Here is a 16,894-nt window from a genome sequence, read left to right as displayed (position 1 = left end):
GATACAGACATGGAAAGGGATTATGTTTATATGAGTCTATACATTTTTTTTAGGAAAATGTTGCATATTATGCCTTTAATCATTTTGATAATTTGTTCAAGCTGTAGGGAGAAAGAGAGACAATGTTGATTAGTGTAATGGTATTTCTCCCAAAGTCATCAAAGTTGGAGAAATCTGGTCCACACAAAGATGTAATTTCAATGCATTTAAACCCCAAAATCAAAAATATGCAGTTTTATTCTGGCTTGAAGTGCTACTTATCCATTGTGAAGTCTAAGTTGCAGTGTTTTGCAGATGTCTGCCTCTGTCTGTCTCTTGAATATAATAGAACGAGATAGAAGGAGCTACTTTCTTTGATTAGACAGAAAGTAGTTCCAGTGGATTCTACTCCAGAAAGAAAGTAGTTCCTATATCGAACTGCTCACAACAAGGTCTGTGGATTATCTTGAGAAAATAGATCCTGATTTCTGCAAAGAGACATTGCTGAGGGTTTTTTCCAAATTTATTTTTTTGTTGCTTTGAGCGTCACAACCAAGCCATCAAGTTCCATTACATTTGAGAGAAGGCAGACGTCTCTCCAGTATCTCCAAAACTCTGCAGCTCACACCAAAACAATCTAGGTGGATACATAGCACTACATGTAAGAGAAAAAAATGTTGTTTTTTTTATTTAGGGGAGAACTGTCCCCTTCACACAGGCCTTTTATCCAGGCAGCTAGTGTTTGAGTCCTGCATGGGGATTTTTTTTCTGTCTTTCAACTGATCAATTTGGATGTAGTAAAGATCCAGATTATTTTTAATCTGTTATTTGCTCATTGTAGAGACAGAAAAATGTCACTGTTGCAAATCCAGGTAAAATATGGTCTAAATGTTAATCGGTGTCTTCAAATACCTATTCTGAACTACAGTTACTTTTTAAAATATCTTTTCAATAGAAAAATGCTCAGTGGGGTGTGTTAACAACAAGATGGGTCCAGTTCATTCTTAAATCTACTGTTTCACATTGCAGAGGATGAAAAGTTTTACTAATTTGATTATAGATTAATTGTTTCAGTCTGTTTTCAAGCAAAAATATCAAACACATCCTGGTACCAGCTTCTGAAATGTAAGGATTTGCTGCTTGTCTTTGTCGTTTATGATGATAAATGTGTTTGGGTTTTGGACTGTTGGTTGGACGAAAGAAGCAATATGAGGACGTCTCTGAATGTCTCTTTGGGCTCTGGGAAATTATGATGAGCATTTTTCACAATTTTCTGGCATTTCATAGACTTCATGATCAATTACTGATTAATTCAGGAGCCACTACGACTATTATTATCAGATCCATATCCAGTCAACAAATACATCTTTAAGCAGTGAAAATTAAAGGTCCAGTGTGCAAGATTTACAGGCAGAAAATAGCAGAAATTGAGAATAATATTCATAAGTATGTTTTCATTAGTGTTAAATCACCTGAAAATAAGAATCATTTTGGAGTCTGGTTGGTTTGCAGTGAGCGGCATCTGGCTGATGTAACGGTGGTTTCCCATCTAACATCAAAGTAAAGTGGTGAAAATATTCTCAACACACACTGTAAAAAATGCAGTTAACTGATTTTTTCCCATTAATTTAACATAAATATACACCTTTTATTTGTTGTTAATTAAGCTTAAAGTTAATTAAGCTTAAAACTTAGAACTTATAAATATGAGTTCTTCTAACTTTAAGTCTTTTGACTTAAAAAAAAAATGATGAGTTGAATGAATGTACTGTGCAGAGTTCAATCAAATCATTAAAATAATTTCTAAGAAAACATGATATAAGCAGACTTCCCAGCATGCATTGCCTTACAGTTGAAACTCTCCTGAGACCTTTCTTTTGAAAACATACATGATGAAAACACTTGTTGCTTGTTTTCACACAGAAAGGGTGTTTTCTCGAGTAAAACTGAGTTAATATCAAGTGTATTTAACCAAATTCTGATTAAAATGAATCATGACAATTATCAGCAGAACAACTGATAATGAAAATAATCCTCCAGTGAAATATGGTCAAAACGTGAACATTCAATCATCGAGTCAAATTAGTCAGTAGGTGAAAAAACTTTCGCTTTTGAACAAATTCTGAACGTCTTTTCACATATTAATTTTTTTAAACATATTTTCAACGAGAAAAACACTCGCTGATAGGTAAAGCAGGGCCTGTTTGTTAACCTATGGTTGAGTAACACGGCCTGGGGGCAGAAGGCGGTAAATTAGCAGCAGGCGTTGGCACTGACACTACAGTGCGACACTCAAATATCAGTCGGACATCTTCTAAAAACCGCACCCCTCTCTCTCAAACCCGCTCTCTCATCTATCCCGAGGCTCACCTGTGAGTGTGTGAGAAAAACACAGGTGCAAGAAGGGACTGAGCATGGAATGCTCACAGGTAAGAAAATCAAGTGTGGACACAAACACGCTGAAATGGAAAGAATAACAGTGTAATGTAGGCTATCGTGGTGACAGACAGTGTCTAATTCCTCTGTATAAACTCCTATGTGAGAGGAACATGCTTGATAGGTAAGGGAGCAGAGCAGACGTACTGTCAAACATGCCATCGTTGAGAAGGCGTGATGATAGCAATGAAACCCAGCTGTCTAACATGATACCACACATACTTCATTTCTCACTCTTGGTCTCTTCCCTGACACACACAAACACACACACACACACACACACACACACACACGGAGCTACATTCACCAAATGACAGTCCTGCTACTCTGCCTTATCAAGTGTGAGTTAAGTCAGGCAGCCTTAGAGCACCCCCTATCAGCTTGACGAGGAGAGAGTCAGTCAGTCACTCCACTGCTGCTGCCTGCTGCCTGCTGCCGCTGCACACACTGCCACTGCACAATATGTACCAGATGGGAGACACAGCTGAAGACAATGGACCTCTTTCACCAATATTTCCATTTGTGTAAAAAAAAAAAAAAGGTGGAAAAATAGATTCAAATGTCGGGCCAAAAAAGGATTTAATGATGAAGAAACAGTGTTGTCAGAAGTGAGGGATTGTTTCATTTGCAGCTTTTTAATTGCAAATATTAAAATTCGTTTAAAGTTGCACTTATTTGTACGGTTTAAAGACGCAGGGGCGGTGCACATTAAAGATATAATATGCAACATTTTCCCAAAAAAACTATGTATAGACTCATGTATAAATAATCCCTTTCACTCATTACTTATTATTTGCCCTCTGCCTGTATTTCCTTATTGTTCTTATTATTTTAGTGTGGGATGCTTCACCAACCCAAAATGTTAGTATCTGACATCCTGTTAAGTTTCTGGTGCATTTACAAACCGTTTTGACAAATTAAACTGATTTTGTAATGACAGCGACAAAGACACGTACAAATACATTAAAACAATAATGATAGCTACAAAGACACATAGAATACACACGAAATACATTGAAACAGGAGCAGCAACACTGTATAATTAGCAGAGCACGCAAGACTGTAAGTTGTATTGTAATTTTGCTGTCAAATTTGGTGTATGATACACTGAATTTGACATCCTTGTTGTCAGGTAAAACAAGCAAGATGGGTGAAGCATGCCAAAGCGCATATATGAGGTCCTCTGACACTATAAATCACACTAATCTCTAATTATAATCTTTGTCTTTATATGCTCGTATAAATCTGATGACTCTTTTCTTGAAGGTGAAGGCAAAGAAAGATTTACAGCAGCGTTTGACAAATTCTGTTCTGCCATGAAAATCCTGCAAGAAACTGAGAAAATGCAATTTTTGATGGATTCGAAACATTTGTTTTTATTTAATGATGTGAATTTGATGAGATTCCTTCTGAGCGGCGTTAAACAGAAAGTATTTTCCGTTGAGAGTCCTGACCTTACACAACATTTTAATACCAGCTGCACAGTCTGTTCTGTTCTGTTCTGCTGGTAAAAGGCAGAGGAGAAGGCCAGGGGCACTCTTATGACAGTCGACCATACTGTATGGGTTCAGACCTGTCTCCCTCCTCTTCTTCTTTGTTTTCCCCTTCCATTCACACACACACACACACACACACACACACACACACGTGTGTGTGTAAACCCCACAGGGAAAGTCGGGTAAGATTCACGCTGTCATTGAAAATAAATGACACCAGCAACGTTGCAGATGGTTGCAATCAAAAATTCAAACAACAAGCGGCCCCGCTTAGCCTATCCCTTTTTCTCGGTTGCGATTGCCAAGCAGAGCTGCAACAGTGTGTGTTGTGTAAGGGCCAGGCCTGTGCGTTTCATTATCTTATCACCATTTAATCTGTAGCAGTCTCATTCCTTATCATAAATCTTAGATTATCAGCCTGAAAGTGAGCAAAATACGGCTCCGCAGCTGACTGTGACTTGTCACTAAATTGCTATAAATGACTTGCAAGCCACGAGGCATGACATTCAGAGATATAAATCACATTTGCCAAACAATTTTAAGAGATATAATAAGAATAATAAAGAAGCTTTACGGCGTTGCAAAATTGATTAAATGTGTTCGATGATATTGAAATGTAGAAAGAAAATCTGAGAACAAACTGCGACGCCTCGCAGTAAATCATAAATCGCTCACCAGTCATCTCCTGTGAGATTATCATCCGGTTACCACAATGTGTGTGTGTGAATATTTACTGTGGTGTTGCAGTGCGTACGGTGGGTTTCTCCCCCAGCGTTTTTGACAGCCATATGGTGCAAATGAAGACGAAAACATTAACTGTTTCACAAGTAGCATGCCAATTCTGAGAGTAAACACTTATCATGAGGCGTTTCCATGGCTGGATCAGGAAGACTATTGATATTAGATTGCTAAAAATCCCAAACTCTGAGCAAGGAGGGCCTGTGATACACCACATTAATGTGTGAGTAACTCAAGAGGACATTCCTGTGATACATTTCTTTGTCGTGGATGTGACTCCAAGCTGAATCACTGACTGAAAGAACCTGAGAAAGCCTGGAGCGGTTGTTTGCCTTAATAAAACAAAGACTAAACTGTAAACTGAAGGTCAAGTTTAACAGAACAGCGTGTTACATGTGTGTGAACGTATATAGTTTGTGCTGTTTTTACAGTACGTGCTGAATGTGTGTGTCTGCATTGTGAACTTGTACGTCCCTCCTCAAGTAGAGTTTCAGTGCATAGTCTTACACTAAACGCCTGTCCAGAAATATGCTGATATTCAGGTTCTGTGCACTCTCAGGTACAGTGTGACCTGTGAGCCCATGGCTGCAGGGCACCAGGCTGCATTCAGTTACACCGAATAACCCCTGATGATCTGACATGTGCTTGATGTATGTTTGCACCTTACAGAAACTTCATATTGTCACTTGTGTAAGTATGATACCTTCTTACTGCTCTTGACAGCTGAAATGTTGCACAACTGAGTTGAGATCAAACCAACTTATCAACAAGATCATATTAAAAAATATCAAAGGTATAATGCAACATTTTCCTAAGAAGAGACTCATATAAACAGAATCTCTTTCATTCATCACTTATGAGCCTTCCCTCTCCCTCTATTACCTTATTTTGCTGTGTCCAGGACACTTTTCCAACCCCAAAAACATCTGTATTTGACGTCCTGAAAATTAAATTCGACAATAAACTGTCTCTCTGGTGCTTTCAGGAACATCTCGGACAATTCCTGCTGATTCCACCTTTAAAAACAATAAACAATCATTTAAAAGTTGTGAAATGTTCCCTATGCAAAGTTTCTCATGATATGTTGACTCAATCAAATTACAGTTTGGTTTCCCCACAGCGCTCCTCAGCTCAGATCCTCCAGCCTGAGGTGTGATCCTGGTCCTCTCCCCAGACCCACCCAGCTTAATGAAACAGCCCAGAGCGACGTGCACGCACCCTCTGGACACTGAATGATAGGTACATTAAAAGCCTCCCCATCCATCCATCACAGATGTGTGGTATCGTTATTAAGATGTATCCTGTATGTATGGTAAACATAGCTTAAGCACTTTATGCAAATATGCTCGCAAACAGACAGACATTGTTCTTGCAGAGGGAGAATAATCAAATTTTAATCATTTTAGCCTCAGTTTTGGTGCATTTGACCTTACTGATGATTTCTTAAAGAAACAAACAAAATTCCTGCAGCTCTAGTTCCTCCTTAATCTTGCACTTGACCATCTCAGGTCACTGTCACTGCTCGAGGCCACAGTTCATCAAACAGGAGACAGTGAGTGTGTATATCATGTGAAAGAACAGGTAGGACCAGATTGAGGCCCAGGTGGCCCAGCTTTCTGGCATCCTACTGTACTTGCTCTAATAGACGCGTTGACCTCTGCAGGATGGAGCCGAACATCAAACATTTGTCAGCAAATATCTCAACTTAAAGTTGACATTTGTGAGTATGTGCAGACAGGTCAGCGGTGATTAAAAGCATCTCTGAAAGCAGCCTTTAAAAGCATCAGGCACCCTGGAGACACTTGAACGCAGCTTCAGCTCAGGACTAGGAAATTAAGAAATTTAAAGCCAATCTGTGACAACTAATTATCAGTCTAATTATGCAGGGTTCAGTGTGAAGAATTTGCTGAGTGTACAGCAGGTGCTTGTGTAACTAAAAGATGTCAAACAAAAAAAAAAGTGACCCATGTATGGCTGGAAGGAGAGGAGGCAAATATTTAACAGTTAGCCCAAATTTGTGCCAGCACTTCCCTGAAGGCATTTTGAAAAAACATATATGCAAAACGTTGCGATTATTTGTCATAATTCAAGCAGGTAAATGTTAAACACACACATGCTTGCAGCCTGAGGTGAAACTGAATTTCTTTTTTTTTTCTTTCTTTTTTGCACAGACGAAAATGTCTTGCAAGGGGGAACAACTGCACTTTAATTTGACTTACAGACAGTGACAGCAGAGTGAATAAACTGTCAGATCGATATTCAAGCTGGATCAATAATCAAAAATCTGCAGGACGCAGCACATTTTCTCAATTAGAAAATAAAAACAGTGGTCTTATAGAAAAACATTTAGATTCTAGATTGAAATTACGGTAATTATTTCAGCTCGAACACTCTGTCGGGGGAAAGTCAGAAGTGAATGGGATAAATGATTAGTCTAAATGCTAAATGTGTCGGGTGGGACGGAATGCGTCCTAACCCCTTTTCAACACAAAACAGATTGGCCAAAGATTACATCATGAACTTCTGCAATGAATTACCCAGATTAGGCCTCTATGAAATTGGATTTAGGCACAGCAGAGCGCTGGGAGATGAAGGTTAGATTGATATAATTGATTTGAAATTGGATTAGGCGACTTTTTAATCATATGCCCACACACACAAAATAATAAAACAAAATCCTGCCTCAGATTTAATCTGCGCGAATTAATCACAAATTTTGGTTGCAGCTCTAAAAAAACAAGTTCGTTTTAAAATATCGTGTTAATAAAGTTCACAATGTTGCTGCCATGTGTGTGTGGCGTTTTCTTTTTTCTTTTCTGAATTCACAGTGGGCACAATTTTATTTTTTGTTACTTTCAAGTGCAAACAGGCCTTTATGTAGCAAGAAAAAAAATATTTTGAGTGTGTATGTGTGTGTTATAGAAAAAGTGAGAAAGAAAGAAAAAAAGAGTTGCCTCTATGAATTAAAAATACGTTTAAATTCAGATACACGTTAGCCACAGTGCAACATCCCAAAATAAATAAAGCGTATTTAAAACAGGTGAAATATTTAACACGGTACACATAAATACACACGTTGCCACACGCTGCAAGAAGCTGGAAAAAAATGCAAAATTGTTGTGATGAAATGTTGGATTACACGCTCATACACGCGTTACGCACGTGTGTGCACATGCAGACACACACACACACACTCACACACACTTTGCCAGACAGTCCCAGTGTAGTTGTCATAAGATCATAGTAAAGTCATTATGAAGCTGCAAAAGGCGGAAATATCATTGAATTGCGTTGATAATTCTGAAAGCTGTAAAACAACAATTATTAATCCTTAAATTTGCTCCAGTTCGGGCTAATTAGTATCTTTTTTTTAAAACAGTGTTTTGTTTTGTGTTCACAACTGTTAGCACATTGTAAATGTATTTTCACAAATCAGTTATTGTCGGTAATTGGCTTCCTTGTTCGGCGAATTTTCAACAACGCAAATGCTTCAAATTTGAAAATAAGAGTTAAAAATAAAGATAAACTACAAATCATTTAAACTTAATCGGATATGAAGTGAGAGTTAGACTCACCTTGTATTGTCTCCCTGTGCGTCAACGATAAGTGCTGCGGGTTCACCTGCTTGCGGCGGGACATTGCCCCGGCATTTACTCTGGCATCGCCCGGTGAACGGCACTTGGAGTCGGCTTGGACCGTGGTGTCGGTCCTCTCTGGGTCGCAGGTGAGCAACTTTTCCCCCCTCTCCTCTCCTCCTCCTAATCCCTCCTTTACTATTCACAGACAGTCTTCTTCGGCTGCAACTTTGATGCGCGCTCGCAGCAAGGTGAGGAGGAGCCGGACAGGACAGGAGCGCAACAAGGGATGGAAGAGCAGTTTGTCCACAAATGTCCTGCAGCAGCGTCTTTTCGGAGGAAGCAACACCTGGTTTGAGGAAGCCAAAGTGTGGTTTTTAGGAAGCAGTTGGCTGGCGAGCTGCTATGTGCGCAGGCAGGTTATGTTTTGACCTTTTTGCAGATAAAAATCCTGGAGTGCCCACCTCTGAAGCGACGGATGAAGCACGGAGCACTCCACCGGGGATGGATGGGCACTGGCTCTGATTCCCTTTCTCCTTTTGTCTTAATTTTAATGGTATGAGTATATCATCTGGGGTCAAACAGGCTGCTGTTTATTCTAGGATTCCCTACAGTCCTTCCATTTCAGTAGTGGTGCGCTAAAATGACCCTTTGGCACTGACTCCTCCTGCGCGTTTTGGCATCGACGCGCGGAACGGCAACTCTTGGCTCTGATGGCAGCAGCCAGAGAGAGAGAGAGAGAGAGAGAGAGAGAGAGAGGGAGAGAGGGAGGGAGAGAGAGGGAGCAGGCGGGCAGACAAGACACCTCCTCCTCCTCCTCCTCCTCGTCCAACAAGCAGAGGTCCAATGTTTCCCAGTTTCCTCCTGTGTCGAGGCTACTTCTGGTTGACTCACACGATGAAAGAAAGAAAGAGGCTCTGTCTGTTTTGGGAAGACCCGGTGTTTGTGTGTGTGAGTGTGTGCAGGCTATATGCAGCCTGTGTTTGTGTGTGTGTGTGTGTGTGTGTGGGGGGGGGGGGGGGGGGGGGTTGGGGTTGGGGTTGCCTCCGTGGAGTGGGATGGGATTCAAGTTCAAGTGCGTCCGTGACGTTTGCGCGTCAAACACAACAGCATGTGAAGGCGGTGGACGGCACACGGACACTGGAGGCAACTAGCGGCGACTCCCCGGAGCTGAGCGCTGCTGCGCTCCACACAAAAGTAATTATCACTCACCAGTCGTTTCTTATTTCAAAGGCACGGTCACACCAACCAAAACTTATTTTCTTAACTTCACATTTATGGGCTCGAATGGTCATTCTTTCCAAAAGATCCTGATGATTCTTATCTTTTTTTTTTTTACTTTTTCTTTTACACTTCCTATTTCCTAACTGTTTACTGACTGTTACAACTCTTTTTCTCTTCAAATAATGCCAGCTTGCCGTCATACCCTAAGGAAACTGTTTTAAAATGGTTGAAATTTCAGGACCGTCCACACTTAGTCGGGATTCAATAAACGATTTAACAAACCATATATGTCTCAGTATGGGTGCAAAAGGTCATCTTTATTTTCAATAATTAATAGGGGAGACCAGGGAGTGTTGTAACAATGGGTTAGTTGAACCAAAGTCTCAAAGCACATCTGTATTTATATCCATTCAAAATAGCCTCTACAACCAAACCAACCATTGGAGGCAATGAGTTCTAGCCAATCAGAGGTAATGCTGGTGTGAGGAAAAAAATAAGGCGTCAATCAATAACTCTAAATAATTCCAACCAGATGGCAACTGCACAAACACTGAAAACTGGGGTAAACTTTGAAGGTTTTTAAAGGAATGTTTTTCAGGGAATAAAATTTGACTCCATATGGGAAATGAGTGTGTACAAAGAGCTGATACAATTAACTGTAGTTTATTTATAACTTTTTGTATAGTTTTATATTGCAATAATAGTGTATGGTCACAAAATTTCATCTGGACTTGCCTCGCAGCATGGCACACCGTTAGGGAACCACTTTATTAAACATAGAGTGATTTGACTTACATAACATAAAGTAGCAGTTCCTTTAGTTTTATTTGATATTTTGCATTCATGCTACCTTCAAGCCCACATGCTAAAACAGTTTTGTTGTGTAATGGTTGCTTGAGGTGGGGATAGATGTAACAGTTCATTAAATTGATGAGAATATCTACATTATGTGCATGCAACACTTTGCAAACTCAAAGCAAAGACAAGTGTGGGTCAAGTGTCTGCGCCCACAAAGCCAGAGGAAGCCGTCTACATTTGCCACAACTGTGACGGTGACTGAAGTATTTTTTAATTATTGTTTTTTTTTTTTTTTGTCACTTTAAATTGTTCACTTTATTCAAAACTGTTTATTCTTTATTCCTCAACAAAGTTCTGTCATAAATTGGAGCAAATTACCTCTCATTGTTACATCTGTCCCCAGTCGTGGGGTAGGATGTAACAACAGACCTCTGTGTATCTTTGCATTTGACATTAATTCACATAATCTGTGACTGTGTGGTAGACATCCAAATGAATTTTATGGGTATTGTGTATCAAAGTTTGAGAGATCTAGCATTATACTGACGCTCAAACAAAAAAGTGTTATCACCGTCCCCAGTCTCCCCTCTCATGTTTTCTCTTTTTCCACACCGCCTTTTCCTGTATGTTTTCATCAGTTCACTGATTGTTTTCCTTTCAAATAATGCCAGCTTAAATTTCGCACTCGTACCACAAGGAAACTGTTTTAAAATGTCTGGAATTTAGGGACCACCCACACCTAGATCTGATTAAATCATGTCAGACAATCAGGGTTCAAGGATCACCTTTAATTTAGATAATTGATACTTTTATGTTATTGTGGCATTCCAGGCTTTGTAAATGACCAAATAATGGTGCCTGACACTGTAAATGTAAAGCACACCTACTGTATGTCCTCACAATGAATGAGAGGGGGGGAGAGACCAGCAGGCTGCATCTTTGTTGTGGGGATAATTTAAACATGTTGTGAGGCAACAGTACCCTCTGTTGGCACAGTCAGGAGACATTGTAAACCTGTTTAGAGGGGGCTGATACCTTAACACAGCTTTACTTTATTCTTATTTTTAGAATGAAGCCTCCTTAATTTGCCATTTATACAATTCACAATCTGAGAGAGTCCTTGAAGAGCAGATCAGGTTCACTCAGAGGCAATTAATGGCACTAATGGGCAATCATTCCGCACATAATTCACTGTATTCATTTAAATCACTGTGAGTGCTTTGTACAGGCTAATACAGCTCAGCTAAGAACACACTCAAGTTTGTCTTTTTTTCCCACCTTACCACACAATTCAAAGTTGAAATACATTGTTGAGTAAAAATATAGAGTCTAACACGGCCGTTTAAAGTTGACACTATTTCCTCGCGGATCAGCAGAGAAGTGTGCAGCTATAGCAATGCATTTTATAGTCTGCCATTAATAAAACATGGTGGGCAATTTTAAGAGCATTAGAAGTTTGATTGCTTCAGGGCAGGCCTAGGGGACTTTCAGGACAGTAATTATTTATATAAATGAAATGTCATCTCAGCTCTGGCTCAAGTAGACATAACCTCAGCAGACTCCACATGGAAACACTACAGCACAACAGCTATCTTTCACAGATAGGCCGAGCATGTTGTCGAGCATATTGCTTTGACTGGAGCGCATAAATTCGGGATGTGATATTACATGAAATGTTTTTTTCTTTTTTCTTTTTTTTGCATCGGGCCAAGAGAGCAACAGCAGTCGTGGACATACTGGATGCTGAAGGAAAACATTATCCTGAGTTCACACACACACTCTTCCATGCTATCCCTGCTGGCTTTGCGAACAGCTCCTTGATCCTTACCCATGGGTTTCTCAATAATACATCAATGTCTCCATTATAGCTTGTATCTGCAGGCTCCGGGCAAAGGCAGTTTAAGCTGGGTTGCACAGGGCCAATATACCACAAATACCCTGCTTGTGGACACAGGAAAGGTTTTAAGTCCAAAGTGTTGCCTCTGAGGAGACATGCATCTCGCATGGTAAGTGCCATCGCTGGCATGGAGGTACCCGAACACACCGCAGGGCAATACCTACACTCTTAGAAATAAAAGTGATAACCAGAACCATATCCATCTTCAGCTTGTCACCGTAGGTGAACCCCTTTTTGATTCCTTGTAGAACCTTTTATCAGTCTCCCCAAGAAGATGCAAAGTTGCAAATCCAACAATTAATGCAGATTCAACCAATCCCTGTGAATTCTGCACAACAAATTTGCCCAATCACTGCAACTTTTTCAGAAATTTTATCAATCATCATTGCTTCCCGCAAGTTCCACCAATCATAGAAGTACCCTGCGCAAACGTCATACATGTACATCACACTGAATTGACTCAGTATTTTATTTATTTTTTGTATTTTTATTTTTTTAATTTTGTCATGGACATTGAAAAGAGCACAGTGTCATTACTATTGACATTTATGAATCCTCTGTGCACTTTTAGATTTTGTCATTTTCGCTCTTGCTGTTGTGACTGAGTTGAGCTCCAAAAAAATATTGTTTATTTGTGGAATACCCCCCAGGATATATTTCATTTCAGTGAGTCAGTGTGGTTTTATTCTCCATGGAACAAGTTGTCTTGCATTTCTAACAAATTACACAAAAAGTGGAAAAAAAAAAATACTTCTATTTTGTTGAAATTTCACTTTTTCCTACAATTTCATTTGACTAACCTTAAAAACATTGAAGCATTTTTGGAAAAGCTGTGAAATCGGCCATGTTAGGTCACAACAATCCCAAAAAAGTTCCACTTGGAACCTTTTCAGAGGGTTCTATCAAGAACCCGACAGAAAGGGTTATACCTAGAACTATCTGTGAAAGGTTCCACCCAAGCCCCCATATAAGTGGTTCTACAGAGAACCCTTCTATGGTGTAAATTATACCACCCAGAACCGTCTGTAGTGGTTCTATCCAGAACCTTCCCAACTTCTAAGGGTGCTGACAAGAACCCACTCAGGGGGTTCCACTAAGAACCCTTTTATAATCCATGGGTTTCATGGAGAACCCACACAAGTGGTTCTACCAAAGACCCTTTTATATTCCATGGGATTCATGGAGAACCCACCCAGGATCTTCTACTCAGAACCATTTTTTATTGCAAAAGTTTCATCTAGAACCAACCCAGGGGTTTCTACCGAGAACCATTTTATATTTCAAGTGTTTCATGGAGAATCCATCAAATTGTTAAGTCTAGAACTGTTTGGAACCTAGTAAAAATATATTTTATTGGGGTTCCACCTGTAACCCAGTTGTCGTCACAGGGTTCTGTTATTGACTGTATATTGTGTCATCCTGCATTTTAACAATCTATGTTTCAATTACCATTGTTTAAACTGAGAAAACTGTTACACTCATGATTTCAAAAATCCTTGACAAACCCTTTCTTCAAAAAAGTTTTTTTCAGAAGCAAATCGTTCAGGGTAGAACCTCCGCCCTTCTGGAAGAACCCTTTTGGAGCCCTTATTTCTAAGAGTGTACAGAAGAGATAGAGGAGGAGGTGCTGAGATGAAAATTTCGTCCAAGTAACGAGAGATGTTATGTTGACATTATAGCTCAAAATGACCCAGGATTTAAGCAGATTCATGGCACTTATAATTTATGTTAAATCATAAAAATGAGCTTGAGGATAGTGTTTAAACAGAGAGCCTCTTTCACATCACTGGACAAAAGAACATGCAGCTTAACTGGCTCAGATTCTGGGTCACAACCTTCGTCACATCCTTTTATCTTCCATTTTTCATGTGTCTTCCCATCTGTTTACTCTCTGAAGAATAGTAAAATAGCATTAATATCTTAAAATAGATCTACATATATGAGGCCAAAAAACATAATACAGTTTTTTAAGAACAAAAAAAGCATTTTGTGCACTCAAGGGTAAGTGTAAAAAGCGGTCAACATAGACATTTTGATGCGTTTAACCACAACAGGACTGACATAAACAATGAAAGGTCCACTCCAGGACAGCTCATGGTAATATGAATATTGCTCTGGGATTTGCTTATAGTCGGTGCTTCATTATGCAATGTTTAATATTAATAAAGAAAGTACAAGTATATATTATTCATAAGCTGATTTACTGTGGTTCGTGTGTGTGTGTGTGTGTGTGTGTGTGTGTGTGTGTGTGTGGACTTGAGTGACAGATTGAGATGCTCCCTTGCTACTGGCAATACAACCAGACAAGGCTCTTCCTTTTCTACAGGACACATCCTGACAATTTCTCCCACAGTTAAGAGGATTTGTCCGAGCACGGGTGAATATATAATGCATGCAGATTCCAAATTTTAATTTGGACGAAGTAAATGATTCAATGCCGGCTTTTCTCAGAAGTGATGGTGGCGGGGGAGACGGAGAGGCCACAAGATGTTACTTGTAGTCTGCTCTTAGCCTGGAACAGTTAAAGCAGACAAAGGTGATGATGACTGCCACGGTTCATATCAAGATTGAAAGAGTGAAGTGAGTGAAGAGTGAAAAAACAATAGTGTTGTTCTTATTTACCATAAATAAAAATAATTAAAGGGACAGTTCACCCCAGAGTCAGTTTTTTCTGGCCTGTAGTGCTTTTTAATTCATCTATACTGTTTTGATGTGAGTTGCCTAATTTGGAGATATCAGCCAGATATATGTCTGCCTTCTCTCAAATATAATAATACTAAATGGAACAAGTCTTGTGTTGCTCCAAGCACCAAAAAATATATATATTTCAAAAATTCTAAACCAGTGTCTCTTTCCAAAAAATCATGCTTAATCATTGCTCAAACTACTGCTACTTTATTTTCTACTATAAATAAAATAGTTCCTACATGAAACCACCCACAATAATGTCTACAGATTGTCTTGAGCAATTGGGTGATGATTTCTGGAAAGAGTTTTTCAAAAGTATTTTTTTAGAGTAACAGTAACCTGAAACGCCAGACACAGAACCATCTGAAAAGTCGTCCGTAGAAACTGTTTGGAAAAGGGCAGGCACTTAAAAAAACTTTGCAAGTGATTGTATGAACCATCACATCTCCCACATCTAACGTGGCCTAACTTCAACCAATCAGATCAAACTTTTCCATCAAGAAAAGCCTTCAGTGATGTTCTTTGCTCTTCTTTCAGTGAGGAAATACTCTCCAGGTCTGATATAACTATGCTAACTTCTTCAGGAGACACTGTTTTTTTTTTTTTCCATATGAGTTGTATCCATGAACGCTTCTCGCTGTCATCACACTTAAAACCAAACCTGTGGGTGGCAGTAGTCCCTCCCAGGATGCTGATTGTCTGCACCACTTTTGGTGCAGACATAAACGGACAACTAGAAGCCTGGCAAGATGTATTCTTGCATGATCTTGCAATCTCTTGAATCCAGCTGCCTCACAGGGTAAGAGCAACACAGGAATTATGGATATCGGAAAGAAGGCAGGCATCTCTAAGGCCGAGATCTCCAAAACTCTGCAACTCAAACCAATGAAATATAGACGGATAAATAGCACTACAGTCCAGGGGGGAAATATGTATTTTAATTTTGGGATGAACTGTCCATTAAAATCCATATTTTGTAAGATTATTTCACCGCATTTCTACACTGCTCTGCAAAAAAATAGCTTATCTGTTTATAAAGGACAACAATGATTCTGACTTGATGTTTGGATAAAGATACTGATTTATTCCTTTTTAAGCAAATCAAAGTTCACAGTTGTAATATGTCATCTGTAACTTCTGAAACAGGGTGAAGTTTTGTGGCATTCCTTTTATGTTTACCTGTTAGTCAAATTCTTATTTTTTATTTTTATTCAAACAGGCTTCACATGGCTTCTTTAATTATATCTGGTGTGTCTAATAGCTACATCAGAATAGTCACACGGCAGCAATTTGTCTGGCCTCCATGTTTAGTGACAAAGTCTCTGTAGAGGGGAGGATGTGGTGCATGAATGGGTTAAACACAAGCCTCTCTCCAGGAAACCAGGGTTTGGCTCTTATGTGAAACTATAAGTCAGTGTTCAGTTTTAATTTTTAGACCTTGTTGACATTTCAACGTATTTTTAATAAATATTTTAAGTTGCAGTTTGTTTCATTCAACAAAACTACTTGGTTAGGTTTAAGAGTAAGACTTTTTCTTTTGCTTTTGCCATGCAGGTGAAAATAACATTGTTGGCTTCTGAGACCTGGATACTAATAACATCGGCCTTTAAAGAAATAGACCTCTCTATAATGGATATGCATTTTTGTATTATTTTTTTTTTCTCAGTGTTGCTGCTTGTGTAACATATCACTCTCTAATCCCACTCCCACTTACTCGCATTTTTACATCCTTCCACATAATGTTGCACCAATGCATATGACTGTAGTAATAATTATCGTTTTCTATATATTCAGGGGAAAATTTCAATGAATTTGTAGACCTTCCTGCTCAAACCATGTGGGTACAATACAACCTTACAGCCTGAGCAAACAAACCCACAGTCTTTTATAAACAGGTATATATATGACAAAACCCAGTGAAGTGAGCATTAAAATTATTAACTAAAACTACTCATAGAATATGTTAAAATGTTTGTGTATGTTTCCTTTCTGCTGACATGAACGTTTTTCAGAAGTTGTTGTTTTTTATGGACATCGTAGTACTGTAGTGAGCTATCTGGTCA

At 39.2% G+C, this 16,894-nt stretch overlaps 1 protein-coding gene across 2 annotated transcripts in view; it reads right to left on the bottom strand.

The window, feature by feature from the left end:
• bcl11bb (BCL11 transcription factor B b) overlaps positions 1–9,099 on the bottom strand; it is a 42,473-nt gene extending 33,374 nt beyond the window's left edge. The window contains exons 1-2 of one of the 2 annotated variants that reach the window (XM_084737802.1): positions 8,689–9,098; positions 8,225–8,573 (exon numbers count right to left, since the gene is read on the bottom strand). In XM_084737802.1, the coding sequence (XP_084593928.1) occupies positions 8,225–8,288 (64 nt within the window). In that variant the 5' untranslated portion in view covers positions 8,289–8,573; positions 8,689–9,098. Of the gene's footprint in view, positions 1–8,224 lie in introns of both variants that reach the window. The other variant, XM_084737803.1, reaches the window with a different exon arrangement.
• Positions 9,100–16,894: the final 7,795 nt, after the last annotated feature.

Source organism: Lutjanus erythropterus, chromosome 15 (assembly GCF_056507025.1).
Source record: "Lutjanus erythropterus isolate fLutEry1 chromosome 15, fLutEry1.hap2, whole genome shotgun sequence".
Lineage (NCBI taxonomy): Eukaryota > Metazoa > Chordata > Actinopteri > Lutjaniformes > Lutjanidae > Lutjanus > Lutjanus erythropterus.
Note: the sequence above shows the minus strand (reverse complement) of the source record. Positions and strands in the feature narration are given on the sequence as shown.